Below are 27,721 nucleotides of genomic sequence, written 5' to 3'. Positions count from 1 at the left end.
ATATGTGATCTACTTTCTAAATGCTTTTTTTCTGCTGTAGTATTAGTTTGTAGCAGTTAGAAAGATGTTCAATGCTTGATCACCATGGACATGATTTATTTTCACTCATCAAAGTAATTTCTTGTTACTAAAAAAATGACTTCTTGGCACTGGATCACAAAAAAATAAATTGAGAGCCATGAGTGTATGCAATAGTTTAATACTTTCTAAGAAATCTGAGATGAGAAAAAAAAAAACGAGTGCCCAACTGAAGTGTGAAATAAAGTATAACTATTTCCTTCAATTTTGAAAATCAAACTGTGTACATAAATTCAAGTCAAGTTTCAAGAGGGTCATTTTACAACTGAATAACTTAAATGGAGAGACAGAAAGTTGGAGTCAGATCAAGCAAGGGGTTGGAAGAAGACAGAGAGCCGTGCATGCCACCCTGGCTAAACCAGGCGTATTTCAGCTGTGTTTTACACCGATCACAGAGCTCAAAAACTGTTGCACCTCTAATTAAACCAGCCATAAACACACAATATAGAGTGAGATATCTTAAATGAAACCAGGTGTTTCTCACAGGTTTCGGGGGGGGGGGGGGGGGGGGGGGGGGGGGGGGGGGGGGGGGGGGGAGCATCTAGCACATCATTAAAATCCAGGGCTCTGGGATCTGATTTAAGAGCATTAAGTGCTGAGTCATTTTTGTGGTTTGTTTTATATATGTTCCATTTTAGACATCTAGTGCACTTATCCAAAATTTGTGACTGGCCAGTGTGTACCTTAACTCACTGAATCAAAAATAGTGGCTATTTGGGGTGTGCTTGGTAAGCGTTGCTTTCAGAGGCCAGTTCTTTCTATGGGGATGGGAGCTCTATGTTAGTCAACTGCCACCAGTTCAATTTCCATGTCAGTGGGAGTGTGCGTGATTTCTCCAACTAATTCATAGAGAAGCCGTCCATGTAAACTAAAGAAAGCCTTTGTGCTATAAAATCACTTCATGCATGTAATGAAGTAAGTGCTAGAAGGATGTTGAGTGGGATAGTTAACATTTCCTTTTCATCACTTTTGAGATTTGTGCACTTAATTGCACAAACAGCTCCACCTTAACTATTGTCAGCAATATGGAGCTTTCATCTGAGTAACTATTTACTTAGCACATTTACTGTACCTAAATAGAATAGTACCTAAGGAAATTGTATATTACCTAGGTATTTAAATTTGATGTTACTTTTCACTTCTACTCTCCATTTCTGAGGCAAATACTGTGTTCTTCACCCCACTACAAACATCTGACAGCTATAGTTCACTTTGCATTTTGCATGTCAAATATAGAATCTGCTTATAAAATGGTACATTGTTATATTTTAAACTGACTGATACATAAAGTAGTTAAAATAAGCTCCACCTCCAACAGCCACAACATTTACATTTTTGCATTTCAATTGCTTATATAATACTGTATGCTAAGCATGAGTAATAATGAGCGCACATTCTGCATCATAAGTATTTACTTATACTAGTACATTAAGCTGCTAATACTTTGCTGCGGAAACACATTTTTGAATGTCAGATTTTTACTTTACTTGAACATTATGGTGTTATGACCTCAACTTATGTAAAAAAAAAACAACATGTTTGAACATATTTTCCACCAGTGATTGCCACATTGTTTTCTTTTTTGCTTCCTGTCTGCTTGAGCATGTAAGTACCAAATCCTCCATGAAACTCAGCAGAAATGTAATAGTAATATTTTAAGTCAAACCTTTTTTTTGAGGGCTTAGTGTGGTATTTAAACAGAAAAGTAAGATTTGCATTTTATCAACCAGCTCTTAACATGTGTCACATTGACACATATGGCAATGACAACGTTCTAAAGGGAGGTTTAACAATGCAACACGCAGCACATGGTTAGGTCAACTGGTGTGAGGAAAATTACATGAGCAGTTTTCAGTTCCAGCATCGGTTACTATTAGTGGTTTTTCCAGTAAAAAACACATTCCTTGACCGGATTCCAAGAATACAGGTGGGCTGAGCACAACACTGTGGTGACTGCAGGCTCTCCAGCAGTGACCAAGGGAGGGGTCACTGTAAGGTTAAAAAGGGCCCAGTCCAAGTGTAAAACAAAATCATCCCCAACTCCACCCTGACACAGCAAATTGGAGTTTTAGTTGAACTTTCTGAGGTAGAGAGCTGCTCTGGATCGATATTGTCAATGCCCCCGGCTGCCTGAATTTGCCAGATTAAGTCATTCACAAAAACTGTGCATGCAGAACTTTCCTGAGGAACAGCAACTACAATCAGCTTGTATTAACACATTAACAGTTGCAATTGTTTCCAATGTTGAACTAGAGTAAAGCAAATAATTAAAAAATATACCATAATGTCAATAGAAAAATCTCAATCCACTCTCGCAAGCACCATTTACAGTGCTTCTACTGTAGTTTGTGTTCAGTATGTTTGAAACCCTCATAGTTTCTCCACATTAGAGCTAGATACTGTGGTTCTGTGTCACACTCTGTAGCTTCACAGCTATTTCCTGGCTAAGTAACAATTGTTTAGAATGATGTATTTTTAAAACTTGAACCAGCTAATGCACAGAACTTGGCAGGCCTAGATGCGCATGTATTCCATTTTGTAAAGGGCTTTTTGCATGGGTGGAATATGGTCTCAAAATACATTTATTGTAACCCAAGGCACAGCAAAATTAAAATGCCATAATTCTACATGGCAACCTGTGTTTAAAATGAAATGAAAGTGTTTATCAGGGTCATTGTTAGCAGGAGCTGGCAAACCTATATTGTGTTACAGTTACACAAATAGATTGAGTGGAGGGTGGTTCTCTATCAATGTGAAAAGCCTACTGGCCAAAAATGAGTTTCAGCAATAGAGACAGAAATGAGGAGAAGGGGAGGGAAGGGGGATGGAACAAAGTGAAAAAGAGTGAGAGGAGATGAGGGCAGGGGTAAACCTAAATGATTAAACAGAAGATAAATTAAAGATGGACCAAATAATTTGCTTATGCACACATAAATTCCTCAATTTATAACCTGTTCCACATGGATTTTTATTTTATTGTTTGCGACAACAGTGGTAGACATGAATAACTGGCTGTTGATGGCGATGGCAGGAAGGTACTGTAAGGGGACTGGACAGGGAGTCAGGGGGATGGGATGGGAGGGCAGGTTGGAGGTGAAAAAGTAGTTCTCCCATTGGGACATTTGCATTTGGACTGGCTCACCGTCTTTGTCAACCTGGATCTTGGAGCCCTTATGCTTCCAAATGATGGTGGGTGGTGGTGAACTGACCACATTGCAGACTATGTCAGCATCATCTCCTTCATTGAACTCCTGAGGGCTGGGAGCACTCGCAAAAGAGATCTTCTCTGTAGAAGGACGTAACAAAACATATATTAAACACATTTAGAAATAGCTTAACATCTAGGCTGACACTTCTAAAGGTGTAAACTCATGTGTAATATTTAGATTGCTCAAAGAAAATCTTAGAGTTGATTAGTAGTGCATCGAGGCACCATATGGTTGAGCTTCTGCAATAAATGATTTGTTGGTTTACTTTTTTTTGTATTCACAGATGGTGTGGGAAGGCAGTCGAGGTAAAGGCAGTTCAAAGATTCCCAGTCTGCGTTCAGACAACAGGACTGTGTGGAAAAACACAGCACCCTCAGTTGTTTTAAAGGGATACCGCCGCTGAATGCTGTATTTCCTCTGTTTATAACCAGAGTTGTAAAATCCTGTCTTTTAACATTACTAACTGCTTTGCTCTGGAATCTGAAAAGACTTGAAACTCATGAATCTGTTACTCATACAGGACTTCCACGATTATATTTCATTGTCTTGCCTGACACAACACAACCACATAAATGCAAATCCTTGCATGTTTCTTAAACACAAAGATGTTTTGGGGCTGAAATTAGACTTAAAGGGACAGTTCCAAAAAGAAAAATTGACCAATGTTGGATATATCGGCCGCACTCGTAGTGTGTCTGCCTTCTCTGGAACATAAAGGAACTAGATGGCACTCGGCTTGTGTCACTCAAAGCAATTTGAAAAAGTCAACAGCAATGCCTCTTTCGAGAAATGATGAGCCAGCTACTCGAGATAATCCAGAGGCCTGGTTGTGAGCGGTTTCATGTAGGAATAATTTTCAGTCTCATCGGCGAGAGGCTCATACTCGTAACAGCGCAATATGGAAACATAAATGCCATCCTCCTCGGGGTAGATTGTAAATCGGAACTGCTAGAATACTAAACGTAGTTGGATTTAGGCCTGGGGGGGATAGATTGGTTAGTGTTAGGGTAAGAATACCAGGGTAAGCCAATCAGTGGCAGAATAAGGCGGAAGAAGGTGGGCCACAAGGCCTATGACGTTATCACAGTTAGCAGATTCAATCCAGCATCTACTCCTCCCCGGCTGAGCTGTAACATTAGATAGCTCAGAGCTAATACTCATAAATTGATATTTTCATGCCATGGGACCTTTCAGGTCAACGTAGGTGACGGCTTACATAAGAGATAAAGCTCAAAACTTGGCTAAAAAGTCATAAAATAAACACATTTATATTGTATTAAATAGTTTTGCCAGAAACAAATTGCTGCCTGGATTATGTTGACTGGGAAAAAAAAACATTGCCAGTGAACATAATCCAGGTAGCAAATCCATTTCCATTTGAACATTGTCAAAATCCATTAGTAAAGACAGAGTAAGGTTAGCAGTAATTGTACTGCACAGAGAGAGTTTCCTGTCTCTCCAATGCCAACGGTCTTATTAAAATAATGCTTAAAAAACGTTTTTCACAGTTTAAATTAAAAACACGTAGTACAGAAGGCAATATATTTTATTCTGTATTAATGCAAATTAGTGTCGAAAAGATGAGACGTGGGGCGCCTGGATAGCTCAACTGGTTAAGCGTGCGCCCCATTTATTAAGGCTCAGTCCTTGACGCAGCGGCCATGGGTTTGATTCCGACCTGCGGCCCTTTGCTGCATGTAATTGCCCCTCTCTGTCCTCTTTCACATCTTTAGCTGTCCTGTATAATAAAGGCCTAATGTGAAAGTTAAAAAAAAATAATGACACTCACGGAAGATCTTCACTTGGACTGTGGCTTGGGCCTCCTTGTCCCCGTTCTTTGCCACACACTTGTAGATACCCGCGCTGTCCACGTTGGCGTGGTATATGGTAAGAGTTGACATGGTTTCATCGCCACGGTTCACAAAGATGTCTTGCCTATTGGGGAGGATCTTCTCCCCACTGGGGTCATACCAGTCTATGTCTTTAGCATCTCCCACCACTGAAACACAGAAAATTAAATTTGAGTGAGTCAAGGAAGCAAGTATTCTTAACCACAGCTGCCATATAAACGATAACCACAATGTATTTTTATTATAACATAATTGTTTTTTTGTAGGTTTCTGTAATTTTTATTTAGCTTAACTATGCCTCCTGCTTGGTTAGATATTACAATTTAGATGGATTTCACATCCACTCAGGGTGCATTGTCTCTACATTATAGAAAGATGTACTTTAACAGGTTTAGGGAGAACTCTGTGTTTGCATGCTAACCAGACTTAGAATGAAAAATAAAACAAAAATAGAATATGGCTTGGAATCTTTAAATCAAAACCCGTTACCCTAAAGTTAGCCTTTTCAAGATAAACATAACAATGATCATTAAAACAAAAAAACTGACATTTCTTGTTTCCCTGCAACATACTGCGATCTCATCTCTTAAGGAACACAGAGTGTCCTCAATGCACGTTTGACATCCTTTTGAATGGGAGGATTGCAGTTCAAGCTGAAGCTACGTTCTTTCATAGAGCAAAAAAAGAAAATTCACTACCTTTAAGGGTTCACATTTCACCTGCACAAACATAATGAGTTTAGTTTTTCATGGTTCATTCTCACAGTTAATTTTCTGTGTAGCAACACGTCTGTATGGGAGTTTCAGTATAGAGAAATTTCCTTTTTAAAAGGGTCACTTCACCCAAGCTAAAGAGAAAAAATACGTTCATGCTTTTAACTACCTGCATGGCTAGATGCTATTTTGATTTGTATTTTGGGTGAATAGAAATGTTCATGTACCTGTATTTGCACTCCAATCAAAGTTTGATGATAACTATGAAACTCTATCAGGCTGATTTTATTCTTGACAGAAATTTTCAATAATGTCCCAACATTCTCCGCTTAATGCAAACGCCACCAGACTCAGACAAGCTGACAACTGCCACTGACAATGTCCATTCGACAGTGAAAATACAGACAGTCTAAGACCTCTCTCTCATTAGATCAGTACCTTACTGTGATCTCCGCCTCCCACTACCTCCTCAGAAAAGACTGCTAAATCGATTAATCTTTTTTTTTTTAGTACCTTCTTGTCTTTTGCCTTGAATCTCTTTAATGCTTTTTACTCATAGTCACACAAGTACACCAGTCTCATTGTTTAAACTGACATGGATCAGTTTATACATATATACCACATAATCTGAATTAATAATGCCAGTATTAGTATATAAGGTGACATTTGCATTAAATCCGATATGTCGGAGATTATTCTTACCTTGGCAGAGGAAAAACTTGGACTCTCCTACGCTGATCTCTCCTTGTCTTGGAGTGATTTCCACTTGGATGGCGGCTGTATGAAGAAAAGACGATAGAACAAAACCTCTATTAGTCTCCGGTTGCAGGGGGAGGAATGGTGACACAGGGGCAAAGCACAATAAGGAAAGGCTCAAAATCCAATTGCTGTGCCCGCTCAAAAGAGCAACCATTTTGCTGGCGTACCCTCCATGAATAAAACTCTGGGATGCAATTTCTTTGCTCAGTAGAGTGCAACATCTCCATGTGCAGATGGGTCATCATGACTCTACATTTTGTACAAGGATATTGTTGAGCTAGAATATATTGCACATTGAAAGCATTGCTAACTGCACAATCAGTTTGACATTTTTCATATTTTAGGTGGCCTTTTTTTTGAAAAACTGTTTTGTGTACCCTTGAATATTTTGCATGGCTATAATCAGGAGCGTATGTGTGATTTAAGAAGTTAGGAGGACAAACCGTTCACGAGAGTGATTTTTTTATTGAAAGATGCTCTCCCATTTGTCTCTTCAAATCCCAAAATCCAAGTAGCCTACATTTCATTTATGATTAATGAAAACACTGACATTTTCATAAACCGTTACCATACTGTTTTACTGACGCATCCTGACTAATGGGAGACTTGCTAGCATTTTAACTGGCCACACGGAGGTGGAGCCAATGACCCAAGTATGTGGTAGGCCTACTAAGGTCATCAATATTGTAATACAGTACATTTGTTTCCACATTTAAATCTATTACTCAAGTATTTTTTTTGTGTGTGTGTGTGTGTGTGTGTGTGTGTGTGTGTGTGTGTTGCTCAAGGATCAGACTCATCGCCACAAAAGGCGACCTTGCACCAAAGGCAAGGTCGCGGTAAAATTAAATTAAATAAATTAAAATTGCAGTTAGGCTATTTCATAATGGAACCCTTAAAAACACAAGGCACATATAAAGTGATGTCAGTTCTTGTTCCATGATCCTCTGCCATTCTATCTGATCTCTGAAGTCTTGTTGCTGTATTTCTTAAAAAGTGAAAGATTGCCCTCGAGTAGACGATACATATTCTGTGGACGAACATCTAGAGCAGTCATAAGATTTTAACTAAGCATTTTATTTGCTAACATACAAAAGAGCAACAGTGGTCCACATATTATATGTCATTGTAACGGTTTCTCACCTTTCCTCATATTCACCCACACTTTCTTTTAATGCCATCTTTCCAACTTTCTCTAATCTCTGCGCTGCTGTCTAAAAATGTCTATAGTGATCAGTCCTCGTTGTCAGTTCTCATAACTCTCATTAGAGCGGCCTCTTTCTGACAAGGTTGTGATGTTTAACCCATGGCTGTCTTTGGACTTATGGGAAACGGAGGTAAATGCAGCTAGAGACGTTCAGAGGCATTAAATCCACAGCAAAAACTACATTACATTATAGTATATATATATATATATATATATATATATATATATATATATATATATATATATATGTATATGTTTTATATTATTTTGTTATCATTCCTGTCTAAAGACGGAGTGAGCTGCAACCCGTATTGTTGAGCATGGTTATGCTCAAAAGCTGGATTTCTAATAATTCCAGTTTGTCTTTCTTTCAATAGTGCATGTTTCCTCTGCAGTGCCAGAGATGACTCCTAGGACTTGAGATTTTCTCCTAAGAAGCAGCTCTGTTAATTAATCTTGTTCCTGTGACCCTGTGACAATCAATGTTCTGACACCTGACGAAGCCAAAGCAAGTCTAAACATGCAGTCGGCCCCTCATGACAGCATTTAACTGGAAAAGACGAAAGTGCAGTGTAGAAGGATCGCGACTGTGTAGATCTGTATTCCGACAATAATTAATTTCTCAAGACTGAAAGAAGAATGAGGTATTTCAAATGTTATGCATTTGTTATTTGTTTGGGGAAAGATGATCTTCAGTACTCAGCAGCAATCTTCAGTATATTAGTAAGACTATCTAAAGATTTATTTTTTCACCGAGTGTTTATATAAGCCACCTGACTGAGTCGTTCCAGGGTGCTCTCGTACTCGTTTACCCCATCCTTGCTTCTCCTGGCAGAGAATTTGAAAGGCATAATGCTGTAAATCAGAGAATATTCTTTTTTTCTCAGTCTCTAATGCACTTCATCTCTCAGCATCAGCTAAAGCTACAGTGACACAAATGAGATTGAGGAAAAAGTGCTGTGAAACATCTGGTGTTTGTTCCTTCCTGGGTTGTAACAAGTCAAACTCTTACATATTTATTGAAAAAGTGTTAAAATGCTTAATAATTTCCAAAGGCTTAATCCGGGATTCATCTTTTGCACGTGTGCACCGAATGACAGGTCTCACATGGCCTGTCATGATTTTTTTATGTGGCACGGTTTCATTTAAGACTCTCTACAGAGATGTGCATCATGGAAGTGAAGCACAGACCGCAAAGCAGAATCACCACTGAATCGGGATCCGGAGCTAAGCAGAGAAATCCCGCTGAGGCTTCAGCATGTCGCCACTTCACACAAATGAGTGAGTCAGTCTCAGCCCAATTCTCACCAGGAGAATCATGGGAATGGTTTGCAAAGACTCGCTATTTAAAGACAGGCAGCCAACTATCATCATGCCACAATGATATAAATAGCCATTGCCATTATTCTGTGAAACTGGACGTGGTGTATACAACCTTTACAACGTCATACATGTACACACTTAGCTTTGGGTGGCTGTTTAGTTGCGTTAATGATGAGGGGTTGATTTGGCCACCCGGTTTCACGGTAGTTCGTGAAATGGTCACATTATTTTGATTTATTGACTCGTCAACCAGGACACAATTTACTTGTATATTTTTGTGCTGTTTGTGGGGAACGTGACCATTTCACAAACTGCCATGAGACAGGGCTGCCGCAGCCTGCTCTGGGGGACAACAACGGCAGACGGGACACAATCGATGGTCTCCGACAGATGCAACAACGTGGAAATAAAACGCCACACGCCGGGGGACAACAACGGGACAGACTGCTACATGTGGGACACGCTTCAACAAGAAGAAAGAAGAAAAACGGGAAAAAGGAACCGTCACACGGAGGAGACTGCGACAACAACGGGACGGTTGTGGTTAGGAGAAGAAGAACGTGGAAAGGTACTGCAACACACGGGCCGTTATCCCCGATCTCCGGGGTGAAAGTACTGTGTTTCTGACCCATCCACCACCCCAACCAACCTCATTACGCAGATTTTTGGCTATTCAGTATTTCTCTCCATAATGTATAATTGTAATGCTGTTATCACAAAAGATGGTTCCCATTAAAATACATAGTATAGTAGCTTAAGATCTGTGCTTAGCACCATGAAATAAAACGAGGTAATCGTGCCCCTGTACAGGAATCAATAATGTAGCTTAAACAATGTCGCCATTCAACAAACTCCCATGAAACTGGGCTGCATTTGGTCTTCCCCCCTTTGCTACTGAGAGAAGACACAGCTATGACAGGTTGCTTGCCAGGAAAACGTGAGCTTAAGTTAAATCAGAGTAGGATTTTTTTTCTAAAAAACAACATTTATACTCATCCAGAAATAATCCCTCTACATCATCACCTTTGACCCACTAGAAGTGTGTGGCGGTGTCTTTATCTGCAGAGTCCCTGCCCTCTGCCTGTATATTCTTAAATTGCTGTGGTTAGGATGTGTTTGGGTGTCAGCCTCTATAAAAACATAACGCCCAGGGGCCAGATGGTAAGTGTGCATCCAAGAGGAAGCTACATAAAAGGTGGTGAGCCAAAAAAACGCAAATATGGCGAAGTAAAACGCTAAGCTGACAAAGCTTATTCCAAAATGGGAGTGAATCTGGGATTGGCTTTCACCCGCTGGGGAACACCATGAATGTTGTTAAGCCAATGAGGAGGGGCCACCTTTGAATGTTGTGTTTACAACCCGCAACTGACAAATCTAATAATTTTGCACCTAAGCATTTGGACGTAAATAAATGCTGTAATTTACCGGGTCAAGGACAGTCTTAAATAATGAGTTTTTTAAACTATTCAAGGTGAAAATAATATCTTCCTTAATGCTTATTCAAAAAGACGTACAAATATTGATTTGCTGTAAAAACCCGGCATCTGCCACATAAATTACCGGGTCTTTGTTCCAGGCTATTCAAGCTCTAGAGGCATGGAAAACCACTACCCACAGTGTGTTTGCTTTTACAGGCTGGAGGTAGATACAAAGAAAACAGCGTATCCATTTCCTTCCCTCATCTAGTAAGGTCACAGATACCATGCTCCAGACCCTCGCCATGAGTCCTAAGATGAGGACAACTGGCCAAAAATCAACTGATCATATCTGCAACACTAAAAACAACAAAAAGCAATTCAGGCGGTGTGGGAAAGATTCCCGGAGCCATTTTCTCTGTGTATGTCTCTAAATGCCCACTTGTGCAGTATCTCCAAGATGAAGTGGGTGTTGAGAGTTTCAGGCATCGAGCTACAGTGTGACTTTGAGTATGCTGAGAGCATATTGTGAGTAGTGAAATCAAGGTGTAAAAGGCAGCAGAACAAACATAGCATCTCATCGACAACAACATTGTCCTTAAAAATGTTTCTTCTAAAAGGAAAAAAAAAGTCCCCAAAACAATAATCTGCATCTGAATAAGGATGTTTCTGGTTTTTGGATGGGTTGTCTTTCTGCTTGTTCAATTAACACTCTTGTCAAAAACATTCCCCCTTTAGACAAGGTTATTATGTAATGATGCTCACAAGGGGACAATGGAGTCCTAAAGCACCTGAAACATAGGCTTCAAAGTAGGGTTTTAAGGTTTATTCTGAACCTCCTTATGCAATCTCATCTTGACACTTCTCATTTTGAGACTACTGGGTGGTTGAAAGTAGGAGATTTAGTCTCTAAGATTCACCTGTTCATGGTACATAGGACTGTGTATGGGTTGCCGAAAATATTTAGTCATTTATTTTAACAGAGTGAAAGATGTTCACAGCTACTCCACCAGGGGCAGCACTACTGATTTTGTACCTACTTGAGTTAATAGTAATTAAAGTAAGGAGTCCATTTTGTATGTAGCAACAAGCCTGCGGAGCAGGTTGGCAGGAAATCTAAAGATGGGCACAAGTTTAGAAGGTTTTAAGCTGGCACTGAAAAAATGGCTCAGATGCACATGTTAGTATGCTTTTTTATTTCTGTATTTCTTTATTGTCTTGATGGAAATAAGCCCCATAGGCTTTATTGTGTTATCCTGACTGTTTTTTTTTGTATGGTAGAAAACTGTATTGTAACAAAAAGGGCAAAATAAAATCAATCCCATTCATATGGATTCAATTTGAGTTTAACGACTTCTTAAAACCTAAATCTTTTCACTGTGACAAAGTCATAAAGTGACTTTTGTTGTCGTCTGTAGACAAATATGGAAATCGGTTCGGGCAATCCAAATGCAGACGTTTGGATTTACTGTAAAATTTGGTATTCTGTAAAATAAGGTTTGACAGAAAAAATAAATAGATAAAATAGAAAAGTACACTCTAACGGACGCAATTATAAAAAGTGATATTTTGTAGTAAGTGTATTGTGTTTGTTTCTACTGTATTATGTATTTCTTTTGAGAGTTGTGCGACTGTGACGTGTATTGAAGTTTTAGGAAATAGTCAGCATTAGTGTAAATTACTGTACATGCATTATGGTATAAATACACAGAACAAAAATAAAAATACCAGTCATATCCTTATGATCAAAGTGTTGGAATTAAGAAAGACTGAATCTTAATAAAAATAAGTAAAACGGTAAACTAAGAAGCCCTGAAGCAAAGGAGATTTGGGTGAAGGAGGTGTAGGTTAACAGAAGGGATTGAAAGTAATGCTTGGGACAGTGAGGAGAGAGCTTGGATAGAGGATGAAGCTACCGTATCTGTGCTGCGACGTGTTCACTCACGACTCCAATCTTATATCTATCCACTAAGCCTGCACCTCACTTTCAGTCCTGTCTAAAGACTCCAAAAGACTTAAAAACAACAATAGAGGGATAGACTTTGTGAGTGGAGTATTTAATAGGACCAGTTGGGACCATTCACCAAACTCACATTTACAGTAACAGATACCCACCAGTACGGTACTGGGAATCAAAGTTTTTAGAATAAGTACTTCATGGATCCTGCCATTCATTATGCTGGATGGTTAGTATAAGTAATCTTAGCAGTTAGTAATATACAGGTATGGCTAGTCTTAGCACATGGGTATGAACTGTCGTAGAAAGAGATTCTGTCTCCGTTTGTACTTCAGTGACTGGCTTTAATCTATTCATGTTACTCTTTAAAGTAAAAACATGTGTCTTAAAAAGTATATTGTCTGCAGCAGCAAAGGCCTACATAACAAAACATATTTGGCCATGTGAACACAAAGTAAACTGGCTCCCACTGATATGAGTGGGCTTAAGCTAGCTGTGTACCAATGTTAGAAATTGAAATTTGATTATTTCAGTAAGAAACACTACTTTATAAACGCCAGTCATCCATATAGTATGTTCGTCAGCGTTGGAGTACCTGCTTGGTCTGCTGTTTTACGTAACCTGATGATTGGTTTTTGTGTAGGGTATCTGAGTCAGAAAATAACAATCACTGTTTTGGCTAACACTGTCCGCAGTTCTGTCAGATTCTCTTCCACATTGTGGAACAATTGGCAGACATGTCTGTATATTACACACTAAACATTGTGGAAGGCTCTGTATTTTGTATTTTTGTATGTTCATAATGTGATATGGATCCCCCTCTGAAATAAAGTTTAAAGTACAGTCACTGAATCATGGACAACAAGAAACAGCTTACACTGTTCAAAACACACACTAGCTAACTTGAACACAGCAGATCAATACGGCCCCACTGTCGAAACCCCAGGAAAACTGTGCTTATCTACGGTATCCCACATTGAACGTTAACTCATTCCCTGAAAAGATTTGTGTCCGGACAGCAGCTTTGACTCTGACATATAAAACTACAATCTGCCGTTCTCTCCATGTAGACTTGTTTGTGCCATGTCCCTCGTACAGTTTTTGAGGCAAACACAACTCTATAATCAGTGATGACAGTGTCCAGCACCAAACCTAGTGGGACCTGTTCTTTTCTTTGGAAGAATAAGAAAGAAGGACAGGTTTTCCCCTGAAACCATTCACTGAGCCAATTAGAGGCCACAGCAACCCAATACACCAGAAGTTATTTCACTGCCTCCACATGGAGCAGGTATCTCACAGTGGTTAGCAGCAGTTCCTCCTCACATGTATTGTTTCTTCAGTAATACATCCTTACAAACTATGTCTTTAAAAAAGAAATTTACAACAGTGAATACAAAAAAAACATGCCAAACAATTACTGAGCATGGCCACAAGCAGTAAAGCAGAAATACTGAGGTAATGGGTCTAAATCCTCTCAGGTAGCCTCATTTATTACCCCCAAACTTAAAGTAACAACAAAACAGAACTCACCCTCTTCATCAGAATGTCTTAGGAAGCACAACACATGGCAGACTACTACAAAGGAAAATAAGGACTACAAGGTACTGCAAGTCAAGCCCTGCGTATCCTGCTCTGCCGTTGAGAAAATGAAAGCTCAGACGGGCCGATCTGGAAGCTTGCCCCTTATGAGGTCATAAGGGACAAGGTAACATCTCCTTTCTCTGCTTTGCCCGCCAAGAGAATTTGGCCCACGAATGAGAGAGAGACATCATGGCTTTCAAGCGAGTGGCAGTTGTTCGAAGCCACACCCCCCCCCCCCCCCCCCCCCCCCCCCCCCCCCCCCCTTTCAAAAGCTACAGACTAAGAAGTGGCACAGACTAAGGAAAGCTCATTGTGGAACTGGCTCTGGTGGCTGTAATTCTGCACCAAGGCTGATTTTTGGAAAGAGACTTTCCCAAAATTATAATATTAGGGGACCAATAAGGTCTATAGGTCTAAGGTCTATATAAAAGCATCCAAAAAGCCCCATATCATGGGACCTTTTATAAACTCTTTGGCATTTTAAACTATGTGCATAATGTACTGTATATATCAGCCCTCAACTATTTTATTTATTCATACATGCTTGTCAAGTTTCTTCAATGCTCTCACTGCTTGGTTTTTCTAGCCCTCGTTTTCCTTTCTTTTTGTGTTTTGTATTTATGTTTTTAATGTTATGCAGTAGGCTGTATAACATGGAGTGTGTAATGGTGACCACATGAGTTTCATACTTAATAAACTTGTAATAATAAAATTTACCTTGACAAAACAATATTTGAACCATACTGTAACTGCCTTATAATATAATCACTAAACAAGTTTTTAATTAAAATGAGATAATGTTTCCCTCTTTCACTATTTTGTCTATTAAAAAGTTGAAACATTCTTTTCATAAGCATTTAGGGCAACAGGATCAAAATCAGATTGCACTGACATTATCTTTTAATAAACAATCATCATCATTTATAGGAGCTCAATGAAAATGAAAGCATTAAATTAACTCACATAAATCCATACATGGACACAGAGACACTCACTACACCCTATGTTTGCCTACTTAATAGCTTGCCAGTAGACGGATTATTGAAGTTTAATTTGACAAAGTTAGTAAGAAGTTTGATGCAAGAGCAAATTCAAAGCTATGGTGAGCTCAGAAGCGATATTAGCAACGGTGTATTAATTTACTGATAATCCCTCTGCACTTTGAAGCAAATAGGCCTGGAAGCTTTTAATTATAATGACCAAAAGTACTGAGTATTGTGGACTTTACAGCCAGCTACTGCAAATAGGCTTTTTAGCATCTTAACCGCAGGGTCCTTAATTCAATGTGTTATGCAACGGCACAAATATTTATACAGTCCACATGTCCATCATTAGTTCTTTTATAGGAGTTTGTCAAGCGAACAGACAAGAAGTACTCAGTTCTGCTGGGGAAACCCTGAAGTTCAGGGCAGCTCCATTCCTATCTTGGATCAGGTTTGCATGCCTAATTGGATGCTGGCAGCCGGTGGTGACTAGCTCCATTACAAGGAGGCTACAACAGTCAGCTGTTGGTGTTTAACATGCAAGTCATGTCGGAGCAAACACACACACTATGCAGGGGCAGACAGCACTGTGTAGAGCCACACTGAAAAGCATAAATTGCCAGCGTATACGCTTAGAAAGAAACTATGTAGGCATTTGCTGGACAGCAAAAAGAGATGCAGATGGACTTTTTTGTATCTGAGCTTCACTTTTCTCTGCTGGGTACAGTAGTTGAATTTGATTGAGAGCTATTGATTGTGAATCTCCGTGGCCTGAGAAAATGTCCAGACATGGGCAATGAGGACAAAGACCTGAGCTTGAAGCTATCATTTCTTCCAGCCTCCATCAAACTGTGGAACTCTAAACCTTGCAATAGAGGAATGTGCAATTAATACTCAAGCACTTAGCACTTTTGCTATTTGATTTGATTATTTTGTAAGTTGCCCTTGGTGTCAAACACCAAATGTATAGTCAAATGTCTCTGATGTTTTTTTTGTGAAGTAACAGATTGTAGCACCATGTACCTGAGATAGATTTCCCCTCGGGGACAATAAAGTTCATCTCTAATCGACTTTACACACCTGCCACCTAATGTCTAATGTTACCCGCTCAAAGCTTTCCAACGGCAAACCCCTTTTCCCAAAGAAGTCTCAATTTTCCATCTCCTACAACATCATGGAATAGTTAATGAACTAGTGAGATGTGAGACAATTTCAATATGATGCTAATGATGCAAATTGATGCTATTCCAGTATTTTTAGCATGAAGCATTTTTGCAATAAAACAAAAAGGAAAGCGAGGTGGGGGAATTGGGGAAGAAGCCCAACACAAACGAAAAAGATACAAGACCGAGTTCCCAGACTTCATTTGAAACCCGTTTGACAAGGGGCATACGTGGTACGCCTCACTAAACTGAGTCATAAGGATTTCTGAAACTATGAAAAACTTGCTCTCCAAAATTTGATCTATGTCAGACAATTTGCAGCACACTTTTCTTGACATACGGGAGAGAGATTATGTTTGCAGCCCTTTATCAAATGACTGCAAGTACTGCACAAATACTTGTTTTTTAAGATCTGTGAGCTCACAGTCTCATGCACATGGAGAGAGAGACACGTTTGGCATATCAAAATGGCATAATTTAATACTGTTTAGAGAAGTCTCGTTTTAATCAGAGTGGGATTCATATGAACTTGTTTTCTCCCATGATGAATATGGGTAGTAAGAGAAAGCCATTCCTAAGACCAGTTGAAAGTAGAACTGTAAGATCTATGTAATTTAATATATATATAATTTGGAATCCATTGGGATTTTCTAATGCAGGTATTCACCTCACATGCCCTGCCATTTAAGATAGGACATAGCTGAATCTCTGACTGAAGCAAGCCTGACTCCTCACTCTTAATATTGCCACAAAGGAAAGGCCGAAAACAATGTGATACATCTCTTATTCTAATCTAACTAATTCTATTATTTGAGTCTGAGATCTGCGATCGTTCTTGCAGTCGTAACCATCTTACATTTAAAGTGCCCTCCTTTTAAAACTTGAAACAGCATTTATGAAGATTCCTTTACCATTTAAATAGCCTAAATGATCTTGAATACAAATTTGCATGCTATAAAACTAAACTATCCTCTGAGCTGTAAGTCAGCCATAGATTCGGGGAAGCTGATGGCATAGAGCAGACCGATGGAATTCAGAAGTCCACTTCCCTTCATCACACATTTTCACAATCAGATCAGGGATTTTGGTCTTTTTCACAACCGGAAGTCCGACCTAAGGTTTGCATTTTTGTTACATTGCATATATTTTGATCCAGTTAGTTTTGGTTTCACGTTGAAATGATGCAAGCACCCTAAAGAACTACAGTATACAAGACATACCTACGTTCTTTCATCATCACATGAAATGTATCTCCCTATACTTTTCACTGATTGGTTTGTAGACAGGCTCTCCAGTCATCTTATATTCTCTCTATCGCTTGTCCTCTATGGAAATTATTTTAGTTTTCTCCAACTGGGCTAACAACTTCACTTTACCAAGAAGGTGAGAAGCAAGACATGGGAACTTGAAAATCTGCATCATTTATTCAAAGACAAACTGAAAGCCACACTGTTCATTTACTACCACTTGACAAATGTACTGCTATTTTCTCCTTTTGCCAACAGCTGCCTGCTTTCAGCGCATTTGCTGTCACTCTAGTTCTCTCTCTCTTCGCACTGAGCTATTTATTAAAGGAACTAAGCTGCTTTTACAACATGACGCTGGCCTGCCAGAACCTCCTGTAATTGGTCCGAAAGTCCAAAACATCCCAAAAAAATGCTTTCACACAAAAATGAACCAGACCATGGATCAGTTTGATCCTGAGTGAGACCACCTCTTTTCATCAAACCAAGGTCTGGATGTTGGGTCTGGACTGTTGTCTGGGGGAGATTTCACATCTGTCGTTTTTGGTTCAGATCAAACTGAAAAGTCTGAAAGTGCGAACTCAACGAGGTAGGTGTGAAACTAGCAACCAATCTTTCAAACTTCTAACCATTGCAGTGGTGTTGACCTGCAAAAATATTGCATCATCTCATAGAAAATTAAAACACTTCTAATGCTCTACGCCAGTTATATTGGCACAATGTCTATTTGCAACTCTGCAGCTCTAAAGGTTCAAAAGACTACATCGAAAAGTCTCTTTCTCCAATCAAGTGTCAGACATGACGTTACATGAACACAACAAGCTCCTCTGCATTACCTTCTTCTACCATCGCAAAGCAGTATGTCAATCAAGTCCAGTTACAGTAGACAGTAGAATGTCTCAATAGACTTCACAGACCCATACCCCGGTCTAACCCTTGCAGACTTGAAGTGGCTTCTCCACGAACATCACAAGGATTTCCGGCAGGCATTTCCAAAACCTCTACCTTTACAGCACCGCATAGACACCAACACATCTGTGTTTTACTGTATCTGTTTGTTGTTTTAATTTATTTTATTTTTATTTTCATTTTATAAACTTGTGCAGCACTTTGTGATCCTGGTCTGTGAAAAGTGCTATAGAAATAATGTTTACTTACTTACATCAATACCATCATGTCTTCATGGTACGGACTACCTATACAACTTTCTAAACCCTTTCTCTTAACTGTCAGTCAGTCCACTAAAAGACTTCACACTACTCCTAGCAATTCAATAGCTCTAGATGGGTATGACCTCTTCTTTATTATTTGTTTTCTGAAAACTTTTAAATAAAACCTGTTATCTTTCCTGCAGCAATTTAATGTATATGATGATTCAGTAAGGTGTTGTTCCATCACAAGTATCCATACTCAGCTTCAATGCTACTTGTCAGAGATGATCCAAGTCTGTGAAACTCTGCTGGAAGAGGGAACAGCATTCTATCAAAAGACATTTTGAGTGTCCTCATTTGGTGTTTTGATGATGGTGGTGTAGAATGCTGTCTAACATGTAGATCCAAAATCTCCCATAGGTCTCAAATAGTTTCCATATTCATCAAAACATGTGGTGAGCCCTCATGCCACTTGGAGGAAACCACTCCCATCAGGATGAAACCCTTCTAAAAGACCAGAAAAATGCCCACCATAGCATAAAAGAGCCAACAAACCCTATCATTGTAGGTCTCAAGCTTTCAGGCCTGTAACATTCTGTAGGTGCATGCCACAATTGCACTAGTAAAAGTAATAACATTTGTATTAACAGTACAAAACTAACATTAGTAGTATATAACCTGTCACACTCTTCTGCATTTCAAAGAGAAATGATTTGCAGGTGAACAGTAAATATGTTTAATAGCAATTAGCCTCGGAACAAAACTAACTTTGAGAATTGTTTCCAATTAGTTTCAAAGCCAGATAAATTAGCCTTTTAGAAGCACATTCCAAACTGTCTCCACCACTTATCATTAACCTGCGGGTGCTTTGAGACACTGCACAAAAGCACTAAGCAGCCGTTTCCATGTGCTGTGTGTGGGTGTCTGACCTTAATCAAATTGACATGGACGAGTGAGCTACTAAGCTCCTACTCTTTGCATCTTTCAGTCATTCACCACCACAGCTTTGTCAGGATTACAGTTGTTGCCATCATTCCCCTAACCCGCCACCACTTCAGTTGTCATCCAAGTGTATTAGTGGAGAGAGAAGTGGAGAGAAGTGAATTTTGAAGAACACAAATGTGTGCTGCAAGAGTTTTGAATATCTTTTTCTCACCAACTTACAGTGTAAAACATTTGAGACTAACAACAGTATGGTGTGGCATGGGCTATTTCACACTGCCCTATGTTTGCCCACCTCTTTTGATCAAAAGTGTGTTGTCTCACTTCATTGTCTCCAAATACACATCTCCCTGACATGTCCAATAGCTGCTCCTTTTTTGCCATTATTCATATTTGGATATTGAACAAAGACCAAACAGCAAACTGTCTCTTTTTGTCCCCAACTAATTTGAGCCATCTCATTCTGACAGCAACTAATTACTAAACCTGAAGAGAATGTGACACAAAGGGCTAAAAGCCTAAAAGGGGCAGCAGAAGAGAAAGAAAACAGCTTAAGCATGAAAGCCGGCTATGAAAATATTTCATGTCAAACCAGTCGGTGTAAAGGGCGGAATGACTAAAGATTATAAAACACAAGGCAAAGATCTAAAGCTCTGCCAGCAGCATCTGAGCCGCAGCACAATGCTCAGAAAAAAACATGGCACTCTGCCCAGTACATTAAAAGATAGTGTGTATACAAAGTTGACATTTCGTCTGGAATGCTATGTGTCCACAGGGAGCGTCATTTCCATGTATGCTTCCACAATGTCTATTTAGGTTGCGTTGCGACAACTTTAGAGAGGCTAGATGTTGAGTTGCATTCTCTTCATTTGCACAAAGAGTCCAGGCTACTTTATGCAAATCAGGATAGCGGTTGATCTAGACAGTAGACAGATTCAGCATCTGCATAGTGTATTTCTAAAGTGAAATGTTTTCAAAAATACATTTTGGTGAAATAATTTTGTGAAATGAGATAAAGTTTCCGAACGCGTTGACATCTGGGAACGATTTGAAATCTGCGAGCTGAATGCCCGAAGCGTCTCTCCGACCTTTAGAGAACACAAAAGGAAAATAGTTCATACTCTGATGAGCATAAATGTTCAAACAGGGTCAAATTTGATGTCTACAGTGTGTGAGGAAACTTGTTAGCATGTTGCTAGAAACAAGGGCAGAGGTTCACCATTTTCATTAGGGTTTTTCCTCTCAGGACCATGAAAAAAAACAAACATCAAATTTCATGGAAATCCGGCTTTTAATGTCCTACCTAACGGAGCAAAATGTTGCTTGAAATGAAATGTCGCTCTGATGTCGGTGCTAGTAGAAGAGGGGTCACTGAAATTAGTAATCATCCTCTGGGAATATTTCAATTTTGGTTGAGTGTCTTGCTCTGCACCAAGCAAGACATCCTCTACATCCTCTGCCCCGCGATCTTCTCTGCTGGCTTCCTGCTGGACAGTGTGCAGGTGTTGGACGGTGAGCTGGGTGGCCTCTGTGCCTGCGTTGGTTTCCAGCGGGATGTTTGGAGCTGTGGCGTCCTTTCGCGGAGACTTGCCTGGATCTTGGAGGGGCGGTGCCATTCAACGGGGCAACTCTTTTTCTGTGTAACGATCTGATGGCCACATTCTGCTTTATGATGAATCATGCAAGTTGAAGGGGCTGATGGGATTACATTTCACTAGAATTGTACTAGACTAGATTATTAGACTATTAGACTGTTGGTCATTGCCCTATTGAGAAAATTCAGTGATATGCAAACTGAGACTATTAAAAAGTAATCTCTTCAAGGCTTTCAGTTCTTGTTGCTTTCACAAACCTGACCCATTGCACTTCTCAGCTAAAGCAGATCATAAAAAAGTATTTACAAGTCATTTTAACCAGGTCTGACCTAAATATGGCTCCTACCAGTTAACATCCTGCGGGGTCTGTCTCTCAAAAGGTCAAATCCCCTGCTACATTATAATTAACAGCAATGAAACTGAGGCCAAGCTATAATTTGGAGAGAGGAAATGGGAGATGTTTTAGATGAACATGAGGACAGAAATTGCAACAGATCTTCTCAACCAAAACAATGACCACATCAGCTTTATAAGAAAAAGCCAACAAATGCCCCCTTTTTAAAATAAGTAATGCCTGCATGTAATAGTTTTGTTTCCACTTGCTCATTAGTTTTATTTACCTCCAACTTTATACCATATAACCAAAGATATGTCCATACAAGAAGTCACTCTACAGGACCGGGACCCAGCCATGGCTATTCTGGTCTGTGCTGACTCCAACATTTGCTGAAATAACTCAGCTAAGCTGTCCCACGGATAAAATTAAACTCTACTGTGGTCGCCGCTGGTAACTCTCTATGTCTGCTTTTAAACCACACAAAACTAAACAAATTCTACTTTCAAACATGAAAAATTAAGCGTAAACTGGAGTGCCTTTTTGTCCCTTCCACTTTAAGCACTTTCTTTTCTGCATCAGGTAGAGCAAATCGCTTTAAGATAGACATGGTTGCATGCTTAATGCACTTGCCCTAGGTTCAAACGAAGTGCTGGAGCCCAGACATTTACCAAAACAAAAAACCCACAGAATCCTGGAATATGTTTGTACCAAGAACATTTATGATGAGGCACACACTTTTGAAGCAGCTGTTTCTGAAGAACAAACTGGATAGAAATCACATAAACAGAGCCAAAGTACCATGCAACTATAAAGCTGATGCTTCAGGATAGAAAAGTGCTGTTGATTTAAAAAAAACATGATGTTATCATTTGTTAAATGGGTCTTTGAAAACTGCTTTTCTTTCTGTTGGCTATTGTGCCTATGAGAATTCTAACCCACTGGCTGTTTATATTTGCAACAGCCAGAGACTACTAGTCATTATTTGAATATAGCTTGTTCTGAAACACTGGGGGCATTGATCAGCCACTCTGTCTGAAATGCTCCAGATGAAAACCAACCGGTGAACAGCGCAGCCATTTCAGTCATGATCGAAAGTTATGCGCCGCAGCTGGGGAAATTAGTGGTATGCTCTGGCTTTTGTCTTCTGGATCATGACATGTATGCATCATTTCCTGTGGATCCCTTGTATGCAGCCACACACGTACCAAGTCCACAAGAACTCCATGAGCAAATGTAAGTCTGTCATAATTATGTATGCAGGGCTTGATTGGACCAAAGAACTGTTCAATCTCATTACACAGCAATTCAAGTGTGTATCTGGACCGAATTATAAAACCACATTCAGCCCTTTTCCACAGCAAATGTCCAACCTGCTTCCATGTACAGCACATGGGAGAGTTGTTGACTTTTGTTTTATGGACACTAGCATTAAACATGACCGACATTAGCCAACGAAATAGTTTCTTTTTCTTTTGCCTCAAAACTTACATTATTAAATTACTTTCTGCAGGAAAAAGGTAGTGTTTGAGTTTGACATCCGAGATGCAAACTCAAGTTTTTATGTAAAATTCACTTGACAGTAAATTGGAAACACATCTAGAAAGGCAGTGTCTGAGAGTCAGTCCCCATTTCCATCCAAGTTTTGTTTTGGTACTTGTGTAAGTCCAGTATCTTTCATGTATTCTCTCTGCATGCTGAAAGGCCATTGGGAGTGAAATTGCTAGTCTGCACCCTAATTAACTAATGAGGCCAAAAGGGCTAAACCACTGGCCCCATCCTCTCTTTGTTTGACCCTGAGGTGGCCCTGCATCTCACCAAGCTGATAATCACTGCAGAGCTACAGAATACTCCGTAGCATACTAATGGTGAAGGAACTACCACGCACAGCAGCAGTCAGTTTCAATCATCTAAACCAAATCAAGGTGGTGTTCCTTTTACAGATTTTTACTTTACAAAAATATTTCTACGCTTCAGAGTTAAAATCATCAGTAAGAAATTCATCACTGCTGATTACATTCTAATTAGCTTTTATAGAACCATGACCTCACTTAACGTACAGTAGATTAGCTGTTTGCATCACTGGAGGGACTTTGAATAAATTCAACCCCATGCAGCGCATAGGAATCTTAAAAGGAACCCTCTGCTCTATCTGCTATTCTGTTTTCATTGTTTAGGGCTCCAAGGTTAAAAGGTTTACAACTTTAAGGTTATGTTTGGCCTTGGATACAAGATTTATAAATGCCAACCCTGTTATAAATAATACACAGGTAAGTGACCAGGATGGGTCTGTCTTGCAGTTTATAGGCTTGGGGTTACCCACCTTTTATTTACCACTATGTTGTCATGTTGCAATTTACATGATACTCTCATATTCATGAGAGTATATGAGAATGAATTGCCATTCATTGTTTATGTCATACTCATAAACAGGGTCAGATCAATTTTTGACTGGGGGGGCAGACAAACTCCACAAAAGGAAATCAAACAGAGGTGTAGTAAGCTGTCTGTCCGCCTGACAAGTGTAGCTCCGATATTAGTCTATACCTTTCGCGTTCCACTTCCAGAATTTCTCTGGGGCTGTAGCAAAGTCCGCCGGATGGATGTATTTTCCGTTTCCTTCCGCTTCTGTGTTGGATTTTAAATTTGGTGGACTTATGAGGACTATGGTTGACTGCTCCTCAGATCATTGCAAGATAAATCCAGACAGCTAGCTAGACTCCGTCCGATCTGAGTTTTCTCTCACACGACTAATTTGCAGCTGCTCTGTGCCGAGTTTGGCACCGCCCATGCCGATTACGATTGATTTAAAGAAATGCCATTAAACCAGAGCATTTTTTCCTCCCTTTGCCAAATGCGATGTGGAGCAGCCAGACCCTGGGTCTGGCAAAGTGAGAATACTGTGATATTTACTCTCCATTGAGCTTTGCACAAGCAAATCAACAAACTAAAAGAGGGCTTAGCGCTCCCAAGGGCAACTGCAGAACCAGGTGTCTCAATGAGCTTACAATGAGTAACACTTTTCACATTGCAGTTCGTCATTTAATACTTTAATTTTAAAAATATATTTGTTCTTTAGTGAGCTGTAACAGCGTAACAAATCTCTGTGATTGGAGTGATATGGATTGTCCTCCAAATATGCATGCAAGATAAATGATGATCCAACACTGATTTTACTCAACACCGGCCCACACAAAGCTTTAGTACACTGAGTGTCTGAGGACCTGCCGTTGTGTTGTCCTTCATGGACCAGCAGCCTCAACCGAATTGTTGACAGTCGCCAAATGACCCGAGAAGCATTTTTGGCAGTGAGTGGTTTAGATAAACCCGCTGAAATGGAGTCAGTCAGAGCTTCAGGCACCTCCAAGAGCCCCTTGGCCCAAGGGTCGATCAGCGTCTATTGCAGTCTATTGCTATACGTCAATATGTGTCAAACTTTACACTATGTTTGCCCAAAACGTAGACAGATAAAGTATACATTTTAATTACATTTTATATAGCAGACAAAAAATAGATATTGGAGATATAACATTATGAATTCATTTAAGAGGATCTGTCATAAGCACACTTTGGAGAATCCAAGATATTAGTTCAAAGACAAGCTTTCATGTAAGAATCAAGCTCAACCAAATGAAACCCAGTAAACAAAAAAGTAGTGCCATGTACAAAACCTCATCACAACGGCAACATGAAGTGTTTCACACTGAATGTGGAGGACAGCATACGTTACATATCACAAAAGGTGGAAGGGATGTGGGGGGTGCGGGGGTGGAATCAATCAGGTTCATCTTGTGATTTTCAGAGAGGAGGAGCTAACCTGACCTCTGAGATTTTACCATTGTCAGTCTGCCACATCCATGAAGTGGATGGTTACCTGTTATTTGGGACTGCTTTTTTGGGTCTATAATTTCCCTTATAATTTGCTATCTTTGCTGGGCCATGTAGGGCAAGACATTTATGTTGGGTGAGGACTAGGACAGTATTAATGGTGGTGTGTGGTGTGCTGGGGAGAAAGACAAGGACAGAGGGTCTCAGAGAAGAAAACCCAAACACTTTATATCTGAATATGCTTGTTTTTCTTGTCCTATACAGCCCACAAATTGTAGTATCTGGCTTAATGACCCAGTTTGGTTCAAGACCACATCCATGATTTGTTCAGCTGTTAGATATGGCATTGTGCTCACTGACTACTGTTTCCCCGGTTGGGTAACAATCCAAGTTTTGTAGACGGAATTAAGGATAGGAACAACATCTTCATGCTAAGCTTCACAGCTTGCTGAAAGTTGATTTAGACAAACTCTTAAAACTACATTCTTTATCGTAATGACAAACACTAAGTCAACAGCAACCGCTGCTGCAGCTTGTGTGGCACAGGAAATGACGACAGCGCAACGGATACATCACTCGCTAGTTGCTACTGGTTGGGGAGGGCAAAACACAAAGTAAATAAAAAAAAGAGAGAAGTATGACATCATTTACGACACAAAACAGAAGAACCATGATGTCGTTTTGAAGAAACGGTTTCTGTTTCCTAATTAGAATGAAGGTAGGCCATTTCAGATGTTATCCCTCTCCTTAATCTTAAGAACAAACACGCAAAGAGCGAGACCCAACAGGAGGAGGAAAAAAAGTAGTAATATTTTCTTTGCTACAACAAGCAACGTGGTTCATAGGAAATTATCTTAATTTAGAAAAACACTAGCCATAGCAATACCGCTGGTGTTACAAATAGTCTGAGCCATGTTCTCATTTGTTACGGGTAATTTTACAGAGGTATTGCAATTCATCTGACAGTGATATATGGGTGTTAAATATGCTAAACAGCACTTTTAAAGCAGACTAGGGTGTCCTGTATGTTTGTGCATGGAGTAGTTTAACCTATGGTGGGGGCTAGTATGTGGCTTGTGTCCAAGGCACAGGCACCCTCAGCCCACTCAATCCGACTGAGCCTGCAGTGAGGATAGGATATGGTAGGAGCCATGAACAGGGGCTAACCTTTAATCCAATAGAATCTTTTACAATCGCTTTTCGGCCAGTTCTGAGCGTATGTATTCCTCGTACCATCCCTCACAGGACCAGATGCACATCCTTCTTTCAGTATCATCTACACACAGATGTAAACACACACCAAAGAAAAACTCATTTGCACACCAGTGGATGGTACAATTCGGAGCCTGTGTGGATATAAAGAAATAGAAACTGTAACCGCTGGGATGTGGTTCTGGATTTAGAGTTCACGCTGTTTGTACACTGGCTCTTGAGATAGACTTAATCTCTTTTACATAATTAAGAATTGTTTGGTAATACATTCTTCTTGAGCCTTTTTCCTTTGTCCGAGCTCTGCTTGCAGTGATGGAAGCTTCAGCTGACAGCTCTTCCAAAAACAAAATGACATTCATCTTTAAGTATTTACACACATCACCACCAGGGTATACTGTATCTAACAGCAGGCTATCGACCCTTCTTGTAACCTTTTCTGAACCACTTTGCTGTCTATCACACCTGAAAAGGACTTGTTCTTGCAACTGAGACACTGTCTATCACTTACGCACAGCTGCAACTTAGATATCCCTCAGAGGCAACAGGGGGACCTTAATCTTGCGCTCAACTGGGGCTGAGCTCCCTCTGAGAATTTTGTAATCTCAATAAAGACAACAGCCGCGGACCGCCTTGTGAGACAGCAGAGAGTGGCTGCTGCTGCTGCTGCATATAGATTCAGGAACAAGTTAGGAAAAAGGTATTTAGAACACAAATGACAATAGAAAACTGCCTCTATCTAATAAACGATCAATTATATCAATTATATTTAAGAGAAAACCTTACCATACAGTCACATACTGATGGAATCACTCATACTTTCTCATAATAGCAGTCTCTCTAATGTTGAGATGTTTAATGTTGATGGAAAAATGTTCATGAATCTCTTAAGAAATTACATTAAAAATCCTTCTTAAAACATAAAATATGTTCATTGCAAATAAAAACAAAAACCTTGCATCCAGCTGGAAAAAGGGGCACCTGTGGAACTCGGTTTCACACTTATAATATTAGTATTATATAGTACTGATTGAACTTTGTCAGTGTTGCTTTGAAGCAATCCTTTTATGACTGAATAAAAATGGATTTTTTCCAAACTGTGACAAACACCCCAAATCACTAAGTCACACGTTGCTGCATCAGTGTTTAATCTCTCAATGCTTCACGCAAAACACAGTTT

General features: G+C 39.7%; 1 protein-coding gene and 1 long non-coding RNA gene across 26 annotated transcripts in view; both read right to left on the bottom strand.

Annotated features, from left to right (window-relative positions):
* Positions 1 to 27,721, bottom strand: part of ncam1a (neural cell adhesion molecule 1a) — a 251,220-nt gene that overhangs the window by 70,952 nt on the left and 152,547 nt on the right. For all 25 annotated transcript variants that reach the window (XM_034889797.1, XM_034889788.1, XM_034889795.1 and 22 more), the window contains exons 2-4: positions 6,553 to 6,627; positions 5,077 to 5,286; positions 3,221 to 3,364 (exon numbers count right to left, since the gene is read on the bottom strand). In XM_034889797.1, coding sequence (XP_034745688.1) covers positions 3,221 to 3,364; positions 5,077 to 5,286; positions 6,553 to 6,627 — 429 coding nt within the window. The remainder of the gene's footprint in view (positions 1 to 3,220; positions 3,365 to 5,076; positions 5,287 to 6,552; positions 6,628 to 27,721) is intronic.
* LOC117955370 lies at positions 10,106 to 26,997 on the bottom strand. The gene is made up of 3 exons (XR_004659033.1): positions 26,987 to 26,997; positions 26,812 to 26,817; positions 10,106 to 10,229 (listed from the first exon to the last, which is right to left on the bottom strand). It is a non-coding gene; the product is annotated as an uncharacterized LOC117955370 (long non-coding RNA).

Source organism: Etheostoma cragini, chromosome 13 (assembly GCF_013103735.1).
Source record: "Etheostoma cragini isolate CJK2018 chromosome 13, CSU_Ecrag_1.0, whole genome shotgun sequence".
Classification (NCBI taxonomy): Eukaryota; Metazoa; Chordata; class Actinopteri; order Perciformes; family Percidae; genus Etheostoma; species Etheostoma cragini.
The sequence above is the reverse complement of the archived record's forward strand: the minus strand, read 5'-3'. Positions and strand labels throughout refer to the sequence as shown.